A 20,865-nucleotide genomic window follows, 5' to 3' on the forward strand; every position below is an offset into this window, starting at 1 on the left:
CAAAACTGATTCTTCCCAAAGCACCCCGAAGGGACGTCGTCCTGTAACACCTAGATATTAGCCCTGTGAGACCCGGTACAGCCTTCCAACCTCCAGGAATGTAAGACATTAGATATGTATGCGTTACCTTACTGAATTTGTGGTCATTTGTTACGGCAGGAATAGGAAACCAATACGACCTGTAAAGAAAAGCTGATTGAAGATGCAGAGAGATAACAGTCCAAGGAACCAGATGGAAGGGGGATAAAAAGTAATAACATCCTCTGAGCACTGAGTAGGTGCAAGGCTAGTCCCGTGATAAGGGTGTTAATCCCATCCCTACTTACAGACAGGAAAGTGATGTTTAAAGAGGCCGAGTGACTTCCTTAAGCCACCACAGCCTGCTGCCTCTCCAGACTGCAGGGGAGGGAAGCTCTAGCCAAGAAGACCGAGGCCGAGCCGGGGGAGGGATGCAGGCAAGCTGGGGGCTGGCCTGGAGGTGAAGCAAGGTCCCACCAGATGACATCAGCCGTCACAGTGCAGTGGCTGAGACCTCTGCTGGAGGAGACTGGTGGGGACAGAGGAAGGGGCGACAGAATGGAGAGGTTAAGCCCAGGCACTCAGGAGCCAGGCTGCCCGCATCCAACAGCCCGATCCATGGCTTGGGCCTGTTTCTCATCTGTAAGTGAGAAGAACAGTCTTAGCTTGCGAGACTGCAGTGAGATAATGTGTATGAAGAACTCAGAACAGCACCTGCCAGCCCATTGTGTTGGCTATTATGGAGAAGTAGGAAAGTTTGCGGCTCTCACTGCAAAGAAAGGGAGCTGGATATACACAATAGTCCGAATGTAGCAGGAGGCCCCAGCGAGGGCATTGTAGTCATTAATTATTCTGATTGCTGTTGATCACTTCCATCTGTTCTCCCACAGTACTCCAAACAAAACCTCTTTTATACTCCATATCACATTGTATTGTAGTGAGTTATTTGCATATCTGTCTCTCTCACTAAATAGGGCAGCTCCTCAAACATAAATGTTGGCTGGGTGGTTGATTGGTTGGTTGGCTGGAAGGAAGGATGGTAGAGACCACTAATTATCCCCCAACATCCATTCTTCCTTTCTTCCTTAGTAACAGAATCCCATAATTTTAAGCTGGACAGTGGCCACTTTGGATACAGATTCTTTTCTCAATCTCCCTTACAACTAGGTATCGCCATGTGGCTAAGTTCCAGTCCATAAGATATAAGCAAAAGTGGTATGTACAACTTCCAGAAAGTATTCTTCAAAGGAAAGCACTGGATCTGTTTTCCATCTGTATAATTTTATCATCTCAAGTGTATATAAACAGAACAGTTGTCTAGCATGCCCAAAGCCCTGGGTTCCATCCCCAGTCCCCTCAAAAAAAATAAAAGGAAAGAAAGGTGTGCCCTTTTTTGTCCTTCCCTCCTCCCTGATAACCAGAGTCAGACATGATGGCTGGACCACAAGCAGCCACTTAGAACATGAGACAGCAAGCAAGTGTCAAGGGTGGAAGAACAGGAAGACAGAAGGAGCCTGGGTCCTGACACCATGGAACACCTACCAGCCCTCTGTGATTGTTCTCAGCAACAAAGAAATAAAATTCAATCATTTTGAAGTCACTGTCATTTGCAGGAGGGGGATCTATAATTCACAGCCAAACCTAATCCTAACTATAGCAGATGAGTCTTCAGGACTGTGAAGCCCAGGGCTTATGCCCCATTTAAGTTTTGGATCTGGCAGTGTTTGCTGTGCTCTCCACCAACAGCTGTAAGCACAGGATAGAAACTGGCTCCGGCTGTGAATTATCACTGCCGTGTAACAATGCGTTCACAGTGTTTTCTCCTCAGGCCTTTTAACTAGGCTCCAGAGGCCTCCTCCTCTTCAGTTCTTCCAGGTGATGATCACATTCCTGGGGATTCTGGAAGTTGTTTTCATGGTTACTCTAGAGAGATGTTCCCTCTGTGATTCCCTGGGGGATAACACATAAACCTCTGGCAAGAAGCTGGATTACCCCCTGAGACACAGTGTCCAAGGAAAAAGCCAGAAACTGTCAAGAGGGTTTGCCAGGGGTATTGGGCAAGAGATGGGCAGGGGCAGGAGGAGTAGGATGGCAAGGGCAGGAGGAGGGGCAGTGACACGTCAGCCAGGCACAATGCATCTAAGATGATCAGGCTGGGGTCCCTGAGACCACCACCCCAGCCTGGGTGGGACTAGATGGCATTTCAGGAGGAGTCAGTTAGGAACCACCCTGGAGTTGAAGCGGGGGAGGGAAGGCAATGCCTGTGCCAGGGCTTATCTTGGAATGTAGCTTCATGAGGATGGGAGACTCCTTCCTGGGGCTCCAAGGGCTTGTCCTTTCAGCACATGCCCTTCCCCAGGTGCTAACGCCAAAGTGACCATGATGCTAAGGAAGGGGTGGACAGGCCTTCCTACATAGTTTCCCAAGTGGCCCTGGGTGGGTGCAAGTGGGTCTAAGTAGGGTTGTCAGATGCCCATGGTTAGATGGAGCTGGAGGCACATCTTCTGTGACCCCCAGGGGACCCCAGGATAGTCTTCTAAAATTCAGCAAGGACATGAGATGACCCGTTACATGACCCAGAGGGTACTAGGTGGAGAAGACAGGGTGGTAAGGTCACCTTGGGACAGAGCTGATGACTGTTTTTAGGTATGTTGCTTCTCACCACAAGGCCTTAGCACGTGCCATTCTTTCTGCCTGGAACATTTTTTATTTCTGATTTTCATTCAGTTAATTTTTGTTCATCCATCAGGTCTCTACCCAAATGTCACTTCCCAGGGATGCCCAGTCTGACCCCTATGACCAGGTTAAAGCCCCCAGAATACAGTCTCATGGCACACCTGCCTCTCCTCTGTGCCAGCTGTCACAGCTGTAAGTCTTCCCCAGCCTGGGTTTTGTTTTGTTTTGTTTCACTGTTGGGCATCAAATTCAGGGCCTCACAAGAGCTAGGCAAGTGCTCCCCCACTGAGTGGCATCCCCAGCCCTATTCCTTGTTATTGAGGAGACTCTGAGATTAGCATGGAGCTATGTTTCCCCAAGGCAGGAGTTGTATCTGGTTCTGCTCACGTCTATCCTCAATACCCAGCCCAGTATTTGGCAAATAACAGGGATCCAATCCATCTGTGGGCAAATGAGTCCTGGGCGGGGGTGAGGGTGCAGTCCCCACCCCTGTGCATTTATCTAAGCTAAGTCATCACTGATGATGGACAACTAGAAGGATCCACAGGCAATTGCCAGATGTAACAGGCTGTGCATCTGAACTCTACCCAAGAGGTTGGCAGAGAAGACCCTGAAAGGCATAGACAAGCACTTTCCTGTCCAGCAATTTTAAAACCAAAGTACAGACAAGCTAGACAGGAGAAAGGACAGGAGTCCAAGAAAATGGGTGGTAGTGGGTGGGGGGGGCGAGTCCTGGATATTTGCCTGGCGAGGCTGCTGGAATTCATGGCTCACTGTTAAGCGCCAGCTGGGGCATGGCGTGTGGTGAGTCAGACTCAAAGTGCCAGGGACAGAAGGGACAGCAAGGGCTGTACAGGTGTATAACTAAGGATGCCTTCAGCAGACAAGCGAGGGAGCTGGGCCAGAGAGATGGGCCAGATCTCCCCTCTCCCCACCTGTCACTGCCTCTGAATTCCCAGTGTGATCACCTGTCCCAGGCAATCCCATTTTTCAGACACTTTTTCAAACTGATTCCGCCCCATCGAGACCTCACCAAGCACTTACACGAGGGCAGGGAAGCCCAGGCTCTCTGCCTGACCCTGCCCTGCCCAACTTTCACCCCCAAATGCCTCTCACCTGGGTCCACTTCTCCCTGAATCTGCTGCTATCAGCCTTGTGATCAAACCACTGATCACTATAGTAGACTGAATCGACTTAGGAAGCTCCCGCCCACGCCCCAAACACTTAGAAACGCTGGAGAAAATCAAACTGAAAAGGTGTTTTTGCTACAATGCCAAGCTTGAAAACAGGAAAGAGACATCTTCAGGTACCAGAAGCAAAAAGGAAATTCAAAACGCAAGTAGTGAGAGGGCATCTAAGCCAAGGGAGCCCCGGGAATCTGGGGCCAGACATATGCTAGAGGCTAGAAGGGAATGCCGAGGGAGGGAGGGAGGGAAGGAGGAGAGACCCCAAACCTGAGCGTCATGGAATGCTGGAAGGATACCCGTAACATGAAGCCAGAAACCAAGAAGGTCTGTTCAGTTTACAAACCTGGACCAAATAAGCTCATGCCAGGGATTCAGGAGTGTGGTCTGGAAGCAGGATACTGGGAAATCAGAACATTAAGGATGCTTTGTGCGGGGGGGGGGGGGGGGGGGGTTCAAATGTGTACTGCCAGGGAAACACGGAAATTCAAGCTGAGATATTAACTTTAAAAGTGGTCCCAAGCTCAAGGTGTACCACAGCACGGTAGAAACTGAGCCCATGAGGAAGGAGCAGGCAGTAATAGCGAGCTCATATATTGCTCAAACATGTTTGTAAATCCACACTATTAAGCCATAAAAAAATACAACAACTGACCGAGCAGAAACTTTTAAAGAGATACAATCAAAATCCTAGATAAATACAATATAGAAGATGAAGGGAAGGAGTTAAAGTGAAAATGGAAGTGTTCAGAGCCTCTTGTTTCGTATCTAAGAGGGATAGAAATACTAATTTTAGACATCATTAGAAAACCAAGAAATTAAGCATATCTGTCAAATTTGTAAGGTAAGTCACTACTACAAAATGTAAAACTTCCAAATCAGTGGAGGGAAAAAGAAAGTATACTTGATCAGTTCAACAGAAAACAGAAAAATCAGAGAGGAGAAAAGTAACAAAAAGCATGTTAAATAGAAAAAAATTACAGGTGACAGAAATAGTTGGGCATAATGGCGCACACCTGTGATCCCCATTACTCGGGAGGCTGAGACAGGAGGATCCCAAGTTCAAGGCCAGCCTCAGCAACTTAGGGAGACTCTGACTCAAACTAAAAAAAAAAAAAAAAAAAACCAGAGGGGTTCTAGGGAACCCCTAGGGATTAGTTCAATGGTAGAGCACCTCTGTTCAATTACCAGTACCCTCATAAAAAAGGGCAGAAATAAATCCAAGTAAATAACAAAAATATTACTATATCAACATCAAATGGATTAAATATGTCTACTAAACTCTGGCTAAATATTGCTTACAATAACCAACACATCTAAAACATAAGGATATAGGAACATCAGAAATAAAGAGATGCAGGGCTGGGGATGTGGCTCAGCCATAGAGCGCTTGCCTAGCATGTGTGAGGCCCTGGGTTCGATCCTCAGCACCACATAGAAATAAATAAAATAAAAGTATTGTGTCCAAATACAGCTAAAAATAAATATTAAAAAAAAAGAAATTGCAGAAAGATGTATTGGAAAAGTAACCAAAAGAAAGCAGCTATAGAAATTTTTTAAAAAGGCAAAAATCATTAGTGAGTACGGAAAGCAGCCTATTTCATGATAAAAAGAGTCAGTCTACTGAAAAGCTAAAATAACTATAACAGCACACAGTCAGACTCAACAAAAAATAAAGTTACCAGGGAAAATGACTTATCCACAATCACAGTAAGACATTAAACACACCTCTATCAAAACTGGCAGATTAGGGGCTGAGGCTGTAGCTTAGTGGTACAGCACTTGCTGAGCATGTGTGAGGCTCTGGGTTCGATTTTCAGCATTGCATATAAATAAATAAAATAAAGGTCCATCATATATATATATATATATATATATATATATATATATATATATATATATATATATGGCACACAGCTATAATCCCAGCGGTTCAGGAGGCTGAGGCAGGAGGATCTGAGTTCAAAGCCAACCTCAACAACTTAACAAGGCCCTAAGCCACTCAGTGAAACCCTGTCTCTAAATAAAATCCAAATAAGGGATGGGGATGTGGCTCAGTAATAAGTGCCTCTGCGTTCAATCCCCAATACCAAAAAACAAAACAAATAAACAAAAACCAAGAAATGTACCAAGAAAATGAAAGATAAACATTTGAAAGATATAATTTATAAATTAGACCACATATGTGATATGCTATATATGATATACATATAATTCGTGTATATATGATAGAGGAAGCCTCAACACATTCTAAGGACTAAGTCCCAGACAGAACACTTGCTGTGACCACACATAGCAAATTCAGAAACCAATCATCAAAAGGCAGGCCCTCCCTCCAAGAAATACACTTGGAAATTTCAAAAACAAACAAACAATAAAATTAGAATTTTTTTTTTCTAAATTCACAGGTTAAAAGGAAAAATATGATGAAAGTTACAAACTATTTAGAACTGAACAATGAAAAATACCAAATTCCAAAACTTATGAGATGCAGTTATAACAGTATAGCAAGAAAGGGAATTTATAGCCCCAAAAGCACATTAGAAAAATAAGAGATATTAGAAGTCAGTGTTTGAGTTCTAGAATTTTTTTAAATAAAAGTCAAACATGGGGCTGGGGATGTGGCTCAAGCGGTAGCGCGCTCGCCTGGCATGCGTGCGGCCCGGGTTCAATCCTCAGCACCACATACAAAAAAAACAAAGATGTTGTGTCTGCCGAAAACTTTAAAAAATAAATAAATAAATATTAAAATTCTCTCTCTCTCTCCCTTAAATAAATAAATAAATAAAGTCAAACATGTTAGAAGAAATAAAATCGTAACACCAAAGTGATAAAAGAAAGGAAGTATTTATGATTGCTCACCAAAACCAAAAGCTAGTTATTTAAAAGGCTGATAAAATGTAATTTAAAAATACATTTCAATGTTAGAAGATACAAGGTTGATCAAGAAAGAGAGGTCAAGCATAAATACATGTATTAGGAAGGAAAAGGAAGCTAACTTAAAGATACAAAGAACATTTATAAAATTATAATGCTATTAGACACAATATTTCATGCCAATTTGGAAAACTACCAATTTTTGTAAAATGGTACACTGTTTAGAAAAATACAAGTCACCAAAATGGACTCAAAAAGAACAATAAAACCAGAATTGATCAAAAACCACTAAAGAAACTGAAACCATAGTTTCAAAAGCTCTATTATTCCCAAAAGGCATCAGGCCTGGATAGTTTTATAGGTAACTCTTCCCAAACCTTAGGGAATACATCATGCCTACTTTACACAAATTGTTCCAAAGAACAGAAACAAAGAAAGCAACCAAATTCATTTTAGGAGTCTAGCATAACCTTAATACCTGAGCTGAACAAAAACAAAACAAAACTTCAGGCCAATATCCTCGTGAACATAGGTATAAAAATCCTAAAGTAATAACTACTCAAAAATATAGCAATACACATAAAAATAATACAGCAAGGCTGTGATAAAAACTCCAAGAGCTCCATATATCCATTCTCATCTCAGTCTTTAGTCATAAGAACTGTAATTTTCAGCTGTGGACTTTGTACTTTGCAGACAGCTTCCCAGCTGAAAGACTATCCTCTACAGCCCCCCCACCAGCAGCCAGTTGCCACCACGTGATGTGGTTACAGCCCAGGTGATGTAGGTTAAAGTGCTGTGTGTGACTTTTTAAAAAGGATGATGCCCTTCTTCCTCAGTTCCTCCTTCCCACTGCTCAGCACAGACATGGCAGGAGGAGCTTGAATTTCAGCTCCTGGGATATGAGGTAATACACAAAGGACGGAAAAGCAGCCAAAGAAGAGCCTAGGGTCCTGACACCATACCTCTTTACATCCAGGTGGCTTTGGATGTAAGAGAAATACACTTCTTTGAGACACCGAGACCCTCTTACAGGCAAATTCAATCCAAACTGATAACAGGATCAAGCAGAGTTTATCCAGGAATTAAAGAATGGACCAACTGGGAAAAAATATTCATATAATGCACCATATTCCACATGGAAAGAGAAAATCTAGGATCATCTAAGTAGACTCTGAAAAAGCATTCAGTAAAATTCCACTTGCCTTTTCTATTTAAAAAAATGAAAATTAAAAACTCTTAGTCAACTAGCAATAGAAAGAAATTCCCTAACCTGAAAAAAAACAGTACCTATCACAAAATGTAGCAGACATCTTGAGAAGCCTAGCTACTAAACTCAAGAATGGAATAAGCAAGCTACTACTCAGGAGTAAACAGGAAGTCTTATTCAATGCATTATTATAAGAAAAATAAATTTAAAATAAAGATCTAAAAGAAATATCCTCATTTGCAAAAAAATCTATACAGAAAACCCATCATGATTTTTCGGATAACCTGAGACCTGATAAGGGAGAGCAGCAAGGCTGCTAAATACAAAATCAATAGGCAAAACTTAATAGTGTTCCCATATACTAGCAGTGCCCCATTATAAAATAAAACAGAAAAAAAAGACCTAGATCATAATAGCTAACACCATCACCTTTCTACTAGCCTCAATTCCACTACTACTTTCCTCAAATTCATTCTCCATTCAGTAGCAAGTGATCTTTTGTAAACATAAATTAGAGCATGTCACACTCTTTCTTTAACCTTTTAATAGCTACTCATTATTTATAATTAGATTCCAATTCTTTATCATGCCCATGCTCGGCATGACCTGGCCCCTGGAACTCTCCAATGCACTCTCTCACTACTCCCCCATTGCACTCCTTGCCAATCACAGGAACCTTCTATCAGTTCCTGGTGCGTGTCAAACCTTTCTCGCCCCAGGGCCTTCGTATATGTTATTTCTTCTCCCTAGAATGCTTTTCCCCCAATCATCACTGTAGTGTTCTCAAACATCAGTTCAAATGTCATCTGCTTAATCTAAATAAGGTTCCTTCTCTCTTATCTCTTCCTCTTTCATATTCCCACCATGATGTGCAATAATATCATTACATGGTATTACCACAATGTGTCATCCTATTTTTATTCATGGATTATTTACTGATTGCCTCAATTTCCCTCTAGACCATAACTTCTATAAGGACAAAAGTTGTGTCTTTGGTGTTTCCCTGAGCATTTAAGGCAGTGCACCAAACATGTGTCATATAACAAAGGCTTAATAAGTATTTGCTGAATGAATACATCATGAATGAATGGCAGAGTGTGCTCAGCTAGGATGCCTGCTACACTCCTCCCAGGATTCAGGCCTGTTAGGAGGAATAGAGGGACTCCTCGGGGATCTATCTGGATGCATCCCAAGCAAGCAGTGAAGACACATGGGCTTGGTTTATGGTCCACAGTTAGCACTGGAGTCAGGGTGATGTGTAGAATTAGGAGCATAGAGCTATATCCATCCTCAAAAACTTAAGTCATGGATTTGCAAATTGAGTTTGTCATAAATTGTCACTTCTCTGTAATATTCCCGACCTATTAAGAGTTTGGAGGACAGTGGCTTTAGGAGTGATGGGGGCAACAGAAGGAGCCTTTTGCCACCCTTGAAGGAAGCATTTACTATATCAGGAGAGTATGGACCTTCAGGGAGCTAGAGCAGGAGTGGAGGAAAAGGGCGACTCCCACAGAAACCCTAAGAAGATTTGATTTCACACACACACACGAACCCCAGGGGGTCCCAGGAATAGATGGCAGAACCACAAGGAAGGCCAGAAGGCCAACAATGGCACATGAGAACAGAGCTGCAAGGGACAGTGCTGGGGCACTAGTTTGACACCTGCAGTGGGTATGGCCTAGACAACTTGGATTACCACAAAACCTTCAGTCAGCCTCAGAATGGTTCCCAGACACCATACCCAGGGCCACCAGGCATCATGCTCCAGAGGGCAGATGGGCACTGTGGCATGGCCATGTGGTTGTTAAAGAAAGTGTCTCCCCAGGGACCCAACAACAGAGAGGACTTCTTTCAATATTCCTTCTGGAGCTTACAATGCTAATTCTTCAGGTGGAAATTAAGGAAGCAGTGTTTCTGAGGCCACCTAATTCCAGAAGAGTGGCTGCTGGTAATTCTACTGTCTTGGATACACCACAGACTCAGGCATATAATAGGTACCCCCAACTGGTTATATGTTGTGCAACCAAGTGAGGAGGAGTGTTATATCTGCCAGGAGCCGAGACAAGCAGTCTTCCTGTTTATTTTTTTCTTTGGGGTTCACATACTGGCCCACCTCGGGTTGTAAGGAGGGATTGGCAGTCCTATTATCCCCTGTAAAGGACAATGACTGGAGGCCTGCTTGCCACCTATTACCTTTCCTTACCTCTCTTTCTCCCCAACCACTGTCTGTCTGCCTCTAGGCACCTGAGAGTGGCATGAGTACAAGGAGAACTCGCTTTAGGTTTGGTGACTACCCTGGAGGTCTTTGTGGACAACCTCTGTCTGCTCTGACTTCTCCCCAATAAGAAGGTGGGGTCTCACTCCAGTAGGAGAGCAAGTGCAGGCAGAGTGAGCCAAGGAGGACATGACAGCCCTTGCTCCTCTTCTCCCCAGTGACACCTGAGTGTACCCACCATGACCTACCTCTTGTCCTCTTCCACCTGTACACCGATGGAGTGAAACTCTCTTCGGCTCCTGTTCTCGGTGTCAGAGTCTGAGATAGTCTCCACCTGGTGGCAGGGTGGAGGAGTCAGCAGCGGGGCCTAGCCAGGGGACACACCCCTTCCCAGTGAGAATGGTCAGCACTGGCTGAGCCCCAAGCCAACTGGCAAATCTTCAACGGATAATCTCCCTGAGGAGACGAGAGAGCAGACGCATCAAGGTGGCAACAACTGGGCCCCTCTCTGCACTCCCTATCAGGGATGATGGTACAGGAAAGGGACAAGTTGCTGAAACAGCCCTGTCGATGACCAGGCACAGGATCTACTTGCAGATCAAGACTGGCCAAGAAGCTCTATGTATCCAGAAGGCCCCTCTGATCTTCTCAACCCCTCCCCAACTGGCCAGACCTGAGCCTTCGATGGTGCCTCCTCCTTTCATACCTGCACACCGATGGATGGCCGCCACTTCCGCTGTCGCGCCAGGCTTCGCAGCTCCTCCCTGCCAGGGATGGTTTTGATGATGAGTGTGGGGGGCTTGGGGCTGGCCCGGGGTGGCACCGGCGCCAACTCGAGGGTGCGTGCGCCCATGGCGGGGCCGTCCAGCCCGTCTGCGGAGCTGCAGCGCCGGGCTGGGCCCTCCGTGGCGGTGAAGCTCTCGTGGGCAGAGTCGGTGCTGCTCTGGGCGGTGATGGAGATGCGGGGCGGGGCCTGGCTTCCCGGCGGGATGGGGGGCGGGGCCTTTCTGAAGTTGAAGGCTGTGGAGGGCGAAGCAGGGAATGAGATACACATCCCGGCAAGAATCTGAGGCCCATCACCAGGCACACCCATGCGCTCCCTCAGGACCCGGCCGCCACGCGCACGCCATGTGCTGCTACATACAGGGCCAAGGACTGTTCTCATCCTGCCCAGAGAGGAAAGTGATCTGTCCACAGCACAGCCATGGCACTGACCGGAACGGACACCAAGGTGGTCTCCAACTAAGGCCCAGGCCAGGGACAGAGAAAGCATACTTACAGGAGCCGGGCCTCCCTGAGACAGAGGCAGGGGCAGCAAGGAGGGGTAGGCAGTCGTCATCTTGAGAGCAGCCGGCCTGGATGGCCCGGAGGTAGCTGTGGCTCCGCATGCGGAAACAGCCGGGCAGGTCCAGGGCGTCCACGGCCTGGGACTCAAGCTCCCCAAACACAGACCCGCACACGGCCTCCAGCTGCTGGTTCAACTCGTCGCTGAGCTAGGGGCAGAGGCCGGGAGGTCAGTTACCAAGGAGCTGGGAAAGGGTGCTCTGCCTTAGGAACATATCTAAGTCTTCATCCACTAGGCCTCTGTGACTCTTCTTCTCCAGCATTTGGGCTAAAAGAAACCCTCACTGTCCCCAAAGATGGGGACACCTGTGATACTCCCTACGGCCTGCCTTGGGGCCCAGTTTTATTTAAATACCCCTACCTGTCCCCCACCTGTGCTTCTCCAGGTGTCTGGCTGTACCCCGGACTCTGACCACACTTTCTTCTCTACCTAGTTCTTCATCTTTCTCACACTTGAGCCTGACAGAGAGAATCTTGTCATCCATACGCCTGCTGGGTATCAGGGTGGGGACTGCAGGGAAAGACACTTTATTACTTATTACCCCACTACATTACAAACTTGATTAAAATCAACCTATAGATATATATACCCAGGGGCAAGATGGAATGTAATTATTAGCCTACAGGTATCTCAAGGCTTTCCCCACTTTGTGCTCACGAACAAGGGTTCTGACTTGGTCCACTGGTTCCTGCCCTGCCCTCACCCTCCAAGGGAAGCTCAACCATTACTGGATGAAGTTTTTGTTTTTGATACTGGGGATTGAACCCAGGGGCACTTAACCACTGAATCACTTCCCCTTTTTATTTTGAGATAGGGTCTCACTAAGTTGCTCAGGGCCTCCCTAAGTCACTGAGGCTGGCTCTGAACTTGCAATCCTCCTGCCTCAGCATCCCAAGCCTATGGGTTGAAGTTCTTGTTTTTGTTTTTCACAATTTGTGGGGCAGAATTCATGTTAAAAAAATATAGAAGCAAGGAAGAAAAATACAATACAAAATTTTTGTTCATGGAACCATGCCACAAACCATAGACTGAGACTAAATATACTACAGAGTTTTCAGCATAAAGAAAAAAATAAAGGTAGGAAAAAGTAGTACCAGAGGTAAGCTCTGTGACAAAACACAGCTGACAGAGTCCTAAACATTGCTCCAAATGGGTACATACTCTTCCCGGAGCTTCCACCCAGCCAAAGCATGTATGAAATGTAGCCTGAGAGTTGCCTGCATAGGCCATGAGATGAGGCTCACCTAGATTCAAGTGCTGTCTCTGTCTCTTCCTAGCAATGTGGCCTAGGAAAGCAAAAGTTTGGGGGCCTCAGCTTGCTCACCTGTCAAATGGGAATGATACCGGTACCATATTTATAAGTCTATTGAAGGGACTCAAAATAAAAAAAAAAATGGGAACTTGCAATTGGTTTTTGTTGTTGTTCTGAATTAGACAAGAAACTAAGAGGAGAGGCAAGCACCTGGTATGGACATGAATTAATTCATAAATATCAAAACAACTGATCTGACACTCCATTTTCAATGCACCTAGTATGGCAACTGATGCATAGAAAATCACACCCAGAAAGCACAGGGTAGGGGCATTCATGAGAACCATAACTGCTCCTGTCACTGAGCCCAAGATAAATCTCCCTGTGGATGACTGTGCAGAGGCCCCTGGATGGAGTCTTACACAAGGTTCTCAGTAATATCCCATGGTGAATATAACAGCAAGTATCCTAGGCTGCATCTGTGACATCTCCCAGGAAAGATTCACAGCATCATATTTATGTGCAGTCGACAGAGATTCAAAGAATTGTCTTGACCCAAGTGTAAAATGCTGCTTAATATTTCCATAACTATGCCTCCTAAGTGTAGCATGATTTCACTAGGCCCTGGCTCAAATAGAGCTGGAATTTCCATCCCATTCTATCAATGGGAAAACTAAGACTCAGAGAGGACAGATAAATTGTCCACAGATAGCCAGTTGGTAAGTGGTAAAACTAAAATTAAATGCTACATTTGTCAGCTCCCCTGTAAGGCTGATTGAGTATCAGGATCTCCTAGGGAGCCTGTTAAGTCTATGTTAACTCGGGCCCTCTAACTGCTTTGGCTGCTTGGAAGCTCAGAAAAAAATCTGCTGAAGATACAGACTCAGTGGTTCTAATGTAGGCCCAGAAACGAAAAAGAGGACTGCCTGAATTCCTTTCTAAAGGAACTTCATTACAATGGAACAGAAATCACAGGCCATAGAAAAAGCAATCCAAGATCCAGTAGAAGTTAAATTCTTCCATGTCCAACCAGCCTAAGCCACACCATGTGGCATCTGTGGCTGTCACCATGACTTCCTGTAATCTACTATTCAGTTATACTGTCTCTGGATGTTGGGAACCCCATGGACAGCAGTTGCCAAGGTATTTCCTGGAGCTCAGGAGCTCAACCAACTCCTGCCCTTTCTAGATTAGGCTCAAAGTGCTCCCCAACTAAAACCAATCCAGCCCAGAGAGTCCCTCCTGGATCCCATGGGAGCTAATCTAAGAGCCAAGAGCATTGTGGTCTCAAGTAGCCTGGTCATCAAGGATTCAAGGAATCTCATTCTGAACTTAACTTCAGTTTTCTTCTATGTGTAAAGCAGTAGGCATAATATCTGACACAGAGCAGATGCTCAATAAACATTAGCTATGACTATTAGTAGCAAGAGGTTCTTAAAACACAGTGGCAATATCATTCAGAATGAGAGAGCTCTCTATTCCAAATAGACATCTCTATCTATATTTAAAATAACACCCAGCTATGTCCACAACCAACTCTATCCAAGGCAGGCAGTGGCAGAGTGAGAAGCTCCCGGTGGTCATACACCTTCCAGCTCAACTGGCCAAGAGGAGATTCTGGGGAGTCTACAAGGGACGAGGACCTAGGGAAACCCAGTCTCTATCTATATAGACTCACAGAGGAATACTGCACCTGAGTTGATCTACCCTATGTGATATTATGCTTATAAAATGGTCCCACTGCATGGTGAATACGCCCATTATTCCTGCATCAACTTCCATCCTCCTTCCTCCAACCCCCACTTGCAGAAGAGTCAAAAAGAATCCTCTGGGGAAATGAGATCCTGAGCCTTTCTACAAACCAGACTCAGAATCAGTGGCCATTTCCAAGCACATGGGATAATGAAAGGAAAATACTTCGTTTGAATCTAATTGAAAATCGCCCATGCTAGAGTCGGTGGGTCCAGCTGGGGGCCAGGTGACATCCTGTACACTTTACGTAAGTTATTTCGTTTAGATAACCTTTGAAGCCTCCCGTTTCAAGCCACTCCAAAACACTGGATAAAACATAACAAATGTCATTTTATATGCATAGCTGAGCTCACAAGAAAGCAAGCTAAGTCCCCAGGGGACAAAAGCAAAGAGGAGACTGGAAAATCAGAATATGAACTATGTGAGCCAATGTTGCAAACAGCCCAGTGGAGGCGGGCAGTGGGGGCAGGGGGTTCTGGTCTCAGTAACCAAAAGACTTAAGTTTTAACACCCACTTGGGCGGAGGAGTGAGGCTTTGGGCTCACACGAAGCCCAAATGAGAAGCTGAAATGAGAACCTTTAAAAGCTAGAAAAGGGGAAATCTTCGATGAAAATGTTGACAAAAAAAATTTTTTTTAAAAAAATCAATCCTTACCACAGGCCGATAGAAAAAAGCCAGTCTGTAGTTCAGGCACCAGAGGGAAGAAAGGAGACAAATCCCCTAAAAAACTGTACCCATAAACCAGTCCTCCCACAGACATGGGATTTTATCTCTTCATGGGCTTGCATGGCCCAGATTAAAAATTCACATAAAATGGCTCTGGACCAGGAATATTCTAACAGAAGCAACTGCAAAATGTATACCTGAGGGATCCATGCCTAACCCAGGCTGCTCAGGCCTCCACTGAAGATGAGCAAACAGTGTCTATGTAGCAGTCATTTCTGACATCACCTTAATGGTCTCCAACTCCTGGCATGCACTACTTCCTCTGGAGTGCGGACTGGACTTATTGGCCCACTTCTCATGAATAGAACATGGCAGATATCGGAGATGTCACTTCTGAGACTAGGTTACAGACTGTGGTTTCTATTTTAGATTCACATGGAAGCAGGCTGCCATGTTGTGCGATGTCCCTAAAGTGAGTCCCACATGACAAGAATCTGATGACTCTGGCCAATGGGTGGTGAAGATCCAAGCCTGCAAACAGGCACATCAGTAAGCATGGAAGCAGGCCTCCCCCCAGGCAAGCCCTGAGATGACCACAGCCCTGCTCATCACCTTAACTGCAGTCCTGTGAGATGCTTGACCCAGTAGCACCTAGTTAAGCTGCTCTCAGATGCCTGACCCACAGAAATAGGAGATAATAAGTTCCTGTGTTTTCAGACGCTGCATTTTGTGTAAATTATTATGTCGGAATAGATAACTAATACAAACTGTGACATAAACTTCTATTAAGTCATTGAGAATCCAGTTTTTAACTATCTAGAAGATACATAAAACTTTTGACATATAAAGCAATTTTGCCTTATGTATAGCAAAATTGTCTTTAAACTATGTTTGATACTTTTTTTAAAAAAGATAGAATCTTGCTGTGTTGTTCAGGTTGGCCTTGAATTTCTGGGCTAAGATGATCCTCCTGCCTCAGTCTCCTGAGGAGCAAGGAGTACAGACATGTGTTATTGTGCCAAGCTTTGAACTACCTTTAAAAGTCCTAACTTCAAAGCTAAAACTGAAAATAGAGAGAATAAAAGCTTGGGGAAAAGAGAAACTAAAGATTTGAAAAGGAATCAAATCAGATTTTGAAAAATAAAAATAAGTTAGTAAAATTAGAATACAACTGATGAGTTGATAGTAGATTAGATATGACTGAAGAAAAAGTCACTGAATTGGAAGATTCACCCAAGGAACACACCTAGGGAGCAGCATAGGGAGGCAAAGAGATGGAAAATATAGAGGTTAAAATAGATACATGGAAGAAACAATAGAAAGTCCCTTTTACAACAATAGGAGCTCCACATGGACAGACTACGTAGACTGTGAGAGAGACAATATTTAAAGAGATAAGGACACTTGTTGGGAATTTTTGTGACTTATGATTTCAGACATAAAAGAGTAAGGAAGACATTAAATCCTATCACCCAAGATGACTAGAAAGCTGGAAAAAAACTGTAAAAATAATCACTTTATCCCATTATAATCAATTGAAGGCACACAAAAAGGAACCTTCAGGGGCTGGGGTTGTGGCTCAGCAGTAGAGTGCTCACCTAGCATGTGTGAGGTCCTGGGTTAGATCCTCAACACCACATACAAATAAATAAAATAAACATATTTTTTGAAAAAAGGAACCTTCATCATGAACATTACTGAACTTTGGATAAGAACAGCATGATTCTGCAGTAGCCTTGCCTCAGGCGCTCCCATTTCCCAAGCTTCCAGCTCTCAGAGTTGCAACAGTTCATCCAGTGTGTGAAACTAGCTGCTTTCTGCCATTACCAGGGGCTCCACTTCATTTGGAGCATTGTCAGTGACAGCTTCAAGAACAGGGAAGGCCAGAAACACTCCTAGGCTGAGGTTTCAGCACTGCATGGGGCAACCAATGGACTTGCAGATCAGCCAGAAAATTAACAAAAAATTCCAGGAAATGAGATAGTCACAGTGAGTTTGATAACTTCTCCACATATTTTGGGCCAACTGGAGGTTGGGTGAATGCACAGCAGAGACCAGAGAGGCTCTGAACCACCTACACATCCCTGGCCAATGGAACTAATATATATGTTCGAGAAAAATACAAGACAGCCTGGGGAAGAGTAAAAGCCATGGCAAACTTGAAAACAACCTGAAGTTATACCCCCTTAGGCCTTGCAGAGAACCAAGGGAGAGAAAGAAGCCTTCCTAGCTCAGGATTTTTTAGCACACCTTCTGACCAATCTTTAACTAAACACTAAGATATGTAGGTACAAGGACAACCTCCAGAGGAAACAGGGCTTAAAAAAGAAAAACAAACAAACAAACTGAACAGAGACATCAGTGGCTACATGTTGTAGGGCAGATTGATTTCACCAATTTTGTCCAGGGACACATTAACAAATAAACAAAGCAATAACAATTTTCAGGAGGAAAAACTAAGAATTCAGAGTTGCTATTTACCCAAAATGTTCCGTATTCATCTAAAAATCATGAGACATGCAAATAATGAAGAAAATGCAAATTGTCCCCAAATGTTGTATTTATCACTCAAAACTAACAAAGTAATTATTATAAATATATTCAAGGGTTTGGGATGTAGCTCAGTGGCAGAATGTCTGCCTACCATGAAAGAGAACCTGGTTCAATCCCCAGTACTATTAATTAATTAATTAAAAGAATAAAAGAAAACCATTCCTTTTTTTTAAAAAAAAAAAAGATCTTTTGGTTATTGATGGACACAATATCTTTATTTTATTTATATGTGGTGCTAATGATCGAACCCAGTGCCTCACACATGAGGGGCAAGCTCTCCACCACTGAGCTACAACCTCAGCCCAAAAGCCATTCTTAAATATTTTTTTATGCTTAAAGATTTAAAGGCAAGCACAACCACAATGGTTTAATAAATACAAATCACAACAAAGAAAGATAAATTATTTTTAAAAAGAGAAATAAATGGAAATTCTGGAGCTGAACAGTATAATAACTGAAATGAAAAATTCAGTAGAGGGGCTCTACATAAGAAATGACTGGTAAACCTGAAAATAGGTCAATATAAATTTCTCAATCTGAAGAATGGAAAGAGAAGATATAACAGAATGAACAGAGTCTCAGAAATTTGTGGGACAACATCAAGTATACCAAAATACCTAGAAAAAGAAAAAAAGAATAGAAAAGGAGAAAAAGGAGGATGAAGAAGAGGTGGAAGAACGAGGGAAAAGACAGGGAGAGAAACAATATTTTAAGAAATAATGGCCTAAATTTTCTAAATTTGATTTTTAAAAAATTTACCTATAGAGCTGGGGTTGTGACTCAGTGGTAAAGTGCTTGCCTAGCATGTGTAAGGTACTGGGTCTGATTCTCAGCACCACATATACATAAAGGAATAAAATAAAAATACATCAACATCTAAAATAAATTCCTTTTAAAAAAATTAATCTACAGATTACAGAAGCTCAATGAACCTAAAGTAAGTTAAACCCTAAGAGACTCATATTGAAACAGTCAAAATTGATATCTGAAGACAGAGAAAACTTAATAGCAGCAAGAGAAAAATAATTCATCACATATTAGGAAACATTGGCTTTTCATCAGAAACAATGAACACCAAAAGACAATGGAATGGCAGAAAAGACTGTCAACCAGGAATTCTATATCCAGCAAAACTACCCTTCAAATATGAATTTAAAATAAAGATATTTCCAGATATAGACTGAAGAATTCATTGCCAGCACACTTATCTTACAAGAAATATTAATGGAAGTCCTTCAGGCTAAAAGGAAATAACACCTAGTGGTAACTCAGATACAACAAAAGAAATGAAGAACACAGAAATTGTAATTATGTGAGTAAATATAAAAGGCTATATAAAATATTTTCCTCACTCTCTTCTTTGAAAGACATAAGGTTACATAAAGCACTTACTATAATACCAATGTTGATTATAACAACTATTAAGTTTATAACATATGCATAAGTAACAATAATACCACAAAGTAGGGATAGAAAAAGGAGATATATTGGAGCAATGCTTCTATATTTTAATATCATTAATTATATTTGATAAGCTAAGATACACATTGTAATTCCTAGTGTAACCACTAATAAAATAATTCAAATAATATAGTGAAAAAATAACAAAGAAATTGAAATGGTACACTAAAAGATGCATTTAACACAAAATAAGACAATAAAGAAAGTGCAGATAAACAAATTATGATATGAGACAACCCAATCATGTCAATAACTGTATTATATATTAATGGATGGAAAACTCCCACTCAACAGGCAGAGATTAGCTAGACATGGTGGTACATGCCTGTAATCTCAGTAACTGGTGAGTCAGAAGGACGGCAAGTCCAAGATCAGCAACTTAGCAAGATCCTGTCTCAAAATTTAAAAAAAAATGTAAAGGACTGGGTATGTACTTCATTGGTAAAGCACCCCTGAGTTCAATCCCCAATACCAAAACAAAAGAACAAGACCCAACTACATGTGGTCTATAAGGGACATACCTTAGATTCAAAATAAACATGGGTGGAAAGTAAGAGAATGGAAAAAAAATGTACCATACAAACAGTAACCAGAGAGAATTTTCCAATGGATGAAAGACATGAATCCTCAGATTTAGGGAGCACATGCTCAAACATATCACAATGAGACTGCAGAACACCAAAATCAAAGCAAGATCTCAACAGCAACCAGGCAGAAATGAAAATTACCTACAAAGGCAATTATACTAATAGCAGACTTCTTAACAGCAACAATAGAAGATAGATGACAAATAGCTTTGAAACATTGAGAAAAAATAATTATTGACTTAAAATTCCCCTAGTAAGCTAAACTATATCAAATAATGAGGATAAGGAACTGGAGATATAGCTTAGTTGTAGAGGGCTTGCCTAGCGTATGTGAGGCCCTGGATTTGAACCCTGACATCAAAAAAATAAAAATAAAAAATAAAAACTGAGGATAACATGTATTTTTGTTGAAGCTTGCTGTATAGTGAACAGACATTCACTGAAAAACTTACTAAAGAATATACTTTAGGGGCTGGGGTTGTGGCTCAGTGATAGAACACTTGCCTAGATGTGTGAGGCACTGGGTTTGATTCTCAGCACCACACAAAAATAAATGAATAAAATAAAGGTCCACCAACATCTAAAAATATTTTTTTTTAAAAAAAGAATATACTTTAGGAGAAAGGAATGAATATAAGTTGCAATGGTGGGCTGGGGTCATAGCTCAGTTGCAGAGTGCTTGCCTAGCACGAGTGAGGCTGGGGTTTGATCCTCAGTACCACATAAAAATAAATAAATAAAATAAAGGTTAAAAGTGTACATAATATTTTTTTAAAAAAAGACACAATGGTAAATGGTAAAGAAGAAAAAAGGTAAAGTTGTGAGCACACATAATCAAGTACTGAGCATAAAAAGTAGCATCAATAATAAAGACTAATTTGAGAGATAAAAAGGTAGAACTGAAATACTGGGCAACAAGAACATACAAAGAAGGAAAGTGATCATCAAAAAGTCATTTCAGGACTTTGGTTGTAGCTCAGTGGTAGATCTAGCACTTGCCTATTTTTATTTTTAAAAAATAAAAGTAGTGTGTCTATCTACAACTAAAAAAAAAAAAGAAAACTTGTT

The 20,865-nt window shown here is 42.7% G+C and overlaps 1 protein-coding gene across 1 annotated transcript in view; it reads right to left on the bottom strand.

The window, feature by feature from the left end:
* Window positions 1-20,865, bottom strand: part of Dlgap3 (DLG associated protein 3) — a 38,203-nt gene that overhangs the window by 7,428 nt on the left and 9,910 nt on the right. Inside the window, exons 4-6 of the mRNA XM_027937371.2 lie at window positions 11,460-11,673; window positions 10,887-11,200; window positions 10,429-10,514 (exon numbers count right to left, since the gene is read on the bottom strand). Coding sequence (XP_027793172.1) covers window positions 10,429-10,514; window positions 10,887-11,200; window positions 11,460-11,673 — 614 coding nt within the window. The remainder of the gene's footprint in view (window positions 1-10,428; window positions 10,515-10,886; window positions 11,201-11,459; window positions 11,674-20,865) is intronic.

The sequence above is a fragment of the Marmota flaviventris genome, chromosome 10, assembly GCF_047511675.1.
Source record: "Marmota flaviventris isolate mMarFla1 chromosome 10, mMarFla1.hap1, whole genome shotgun sequence".
In the NCBI taxonomy this organism is placed as follows: domain Eukaryota; kingdom Metazoa; phylum Chordata; class Mammalia; order Rodentia; family Sciuridae; genus Marmota; species Marmota flaviventris.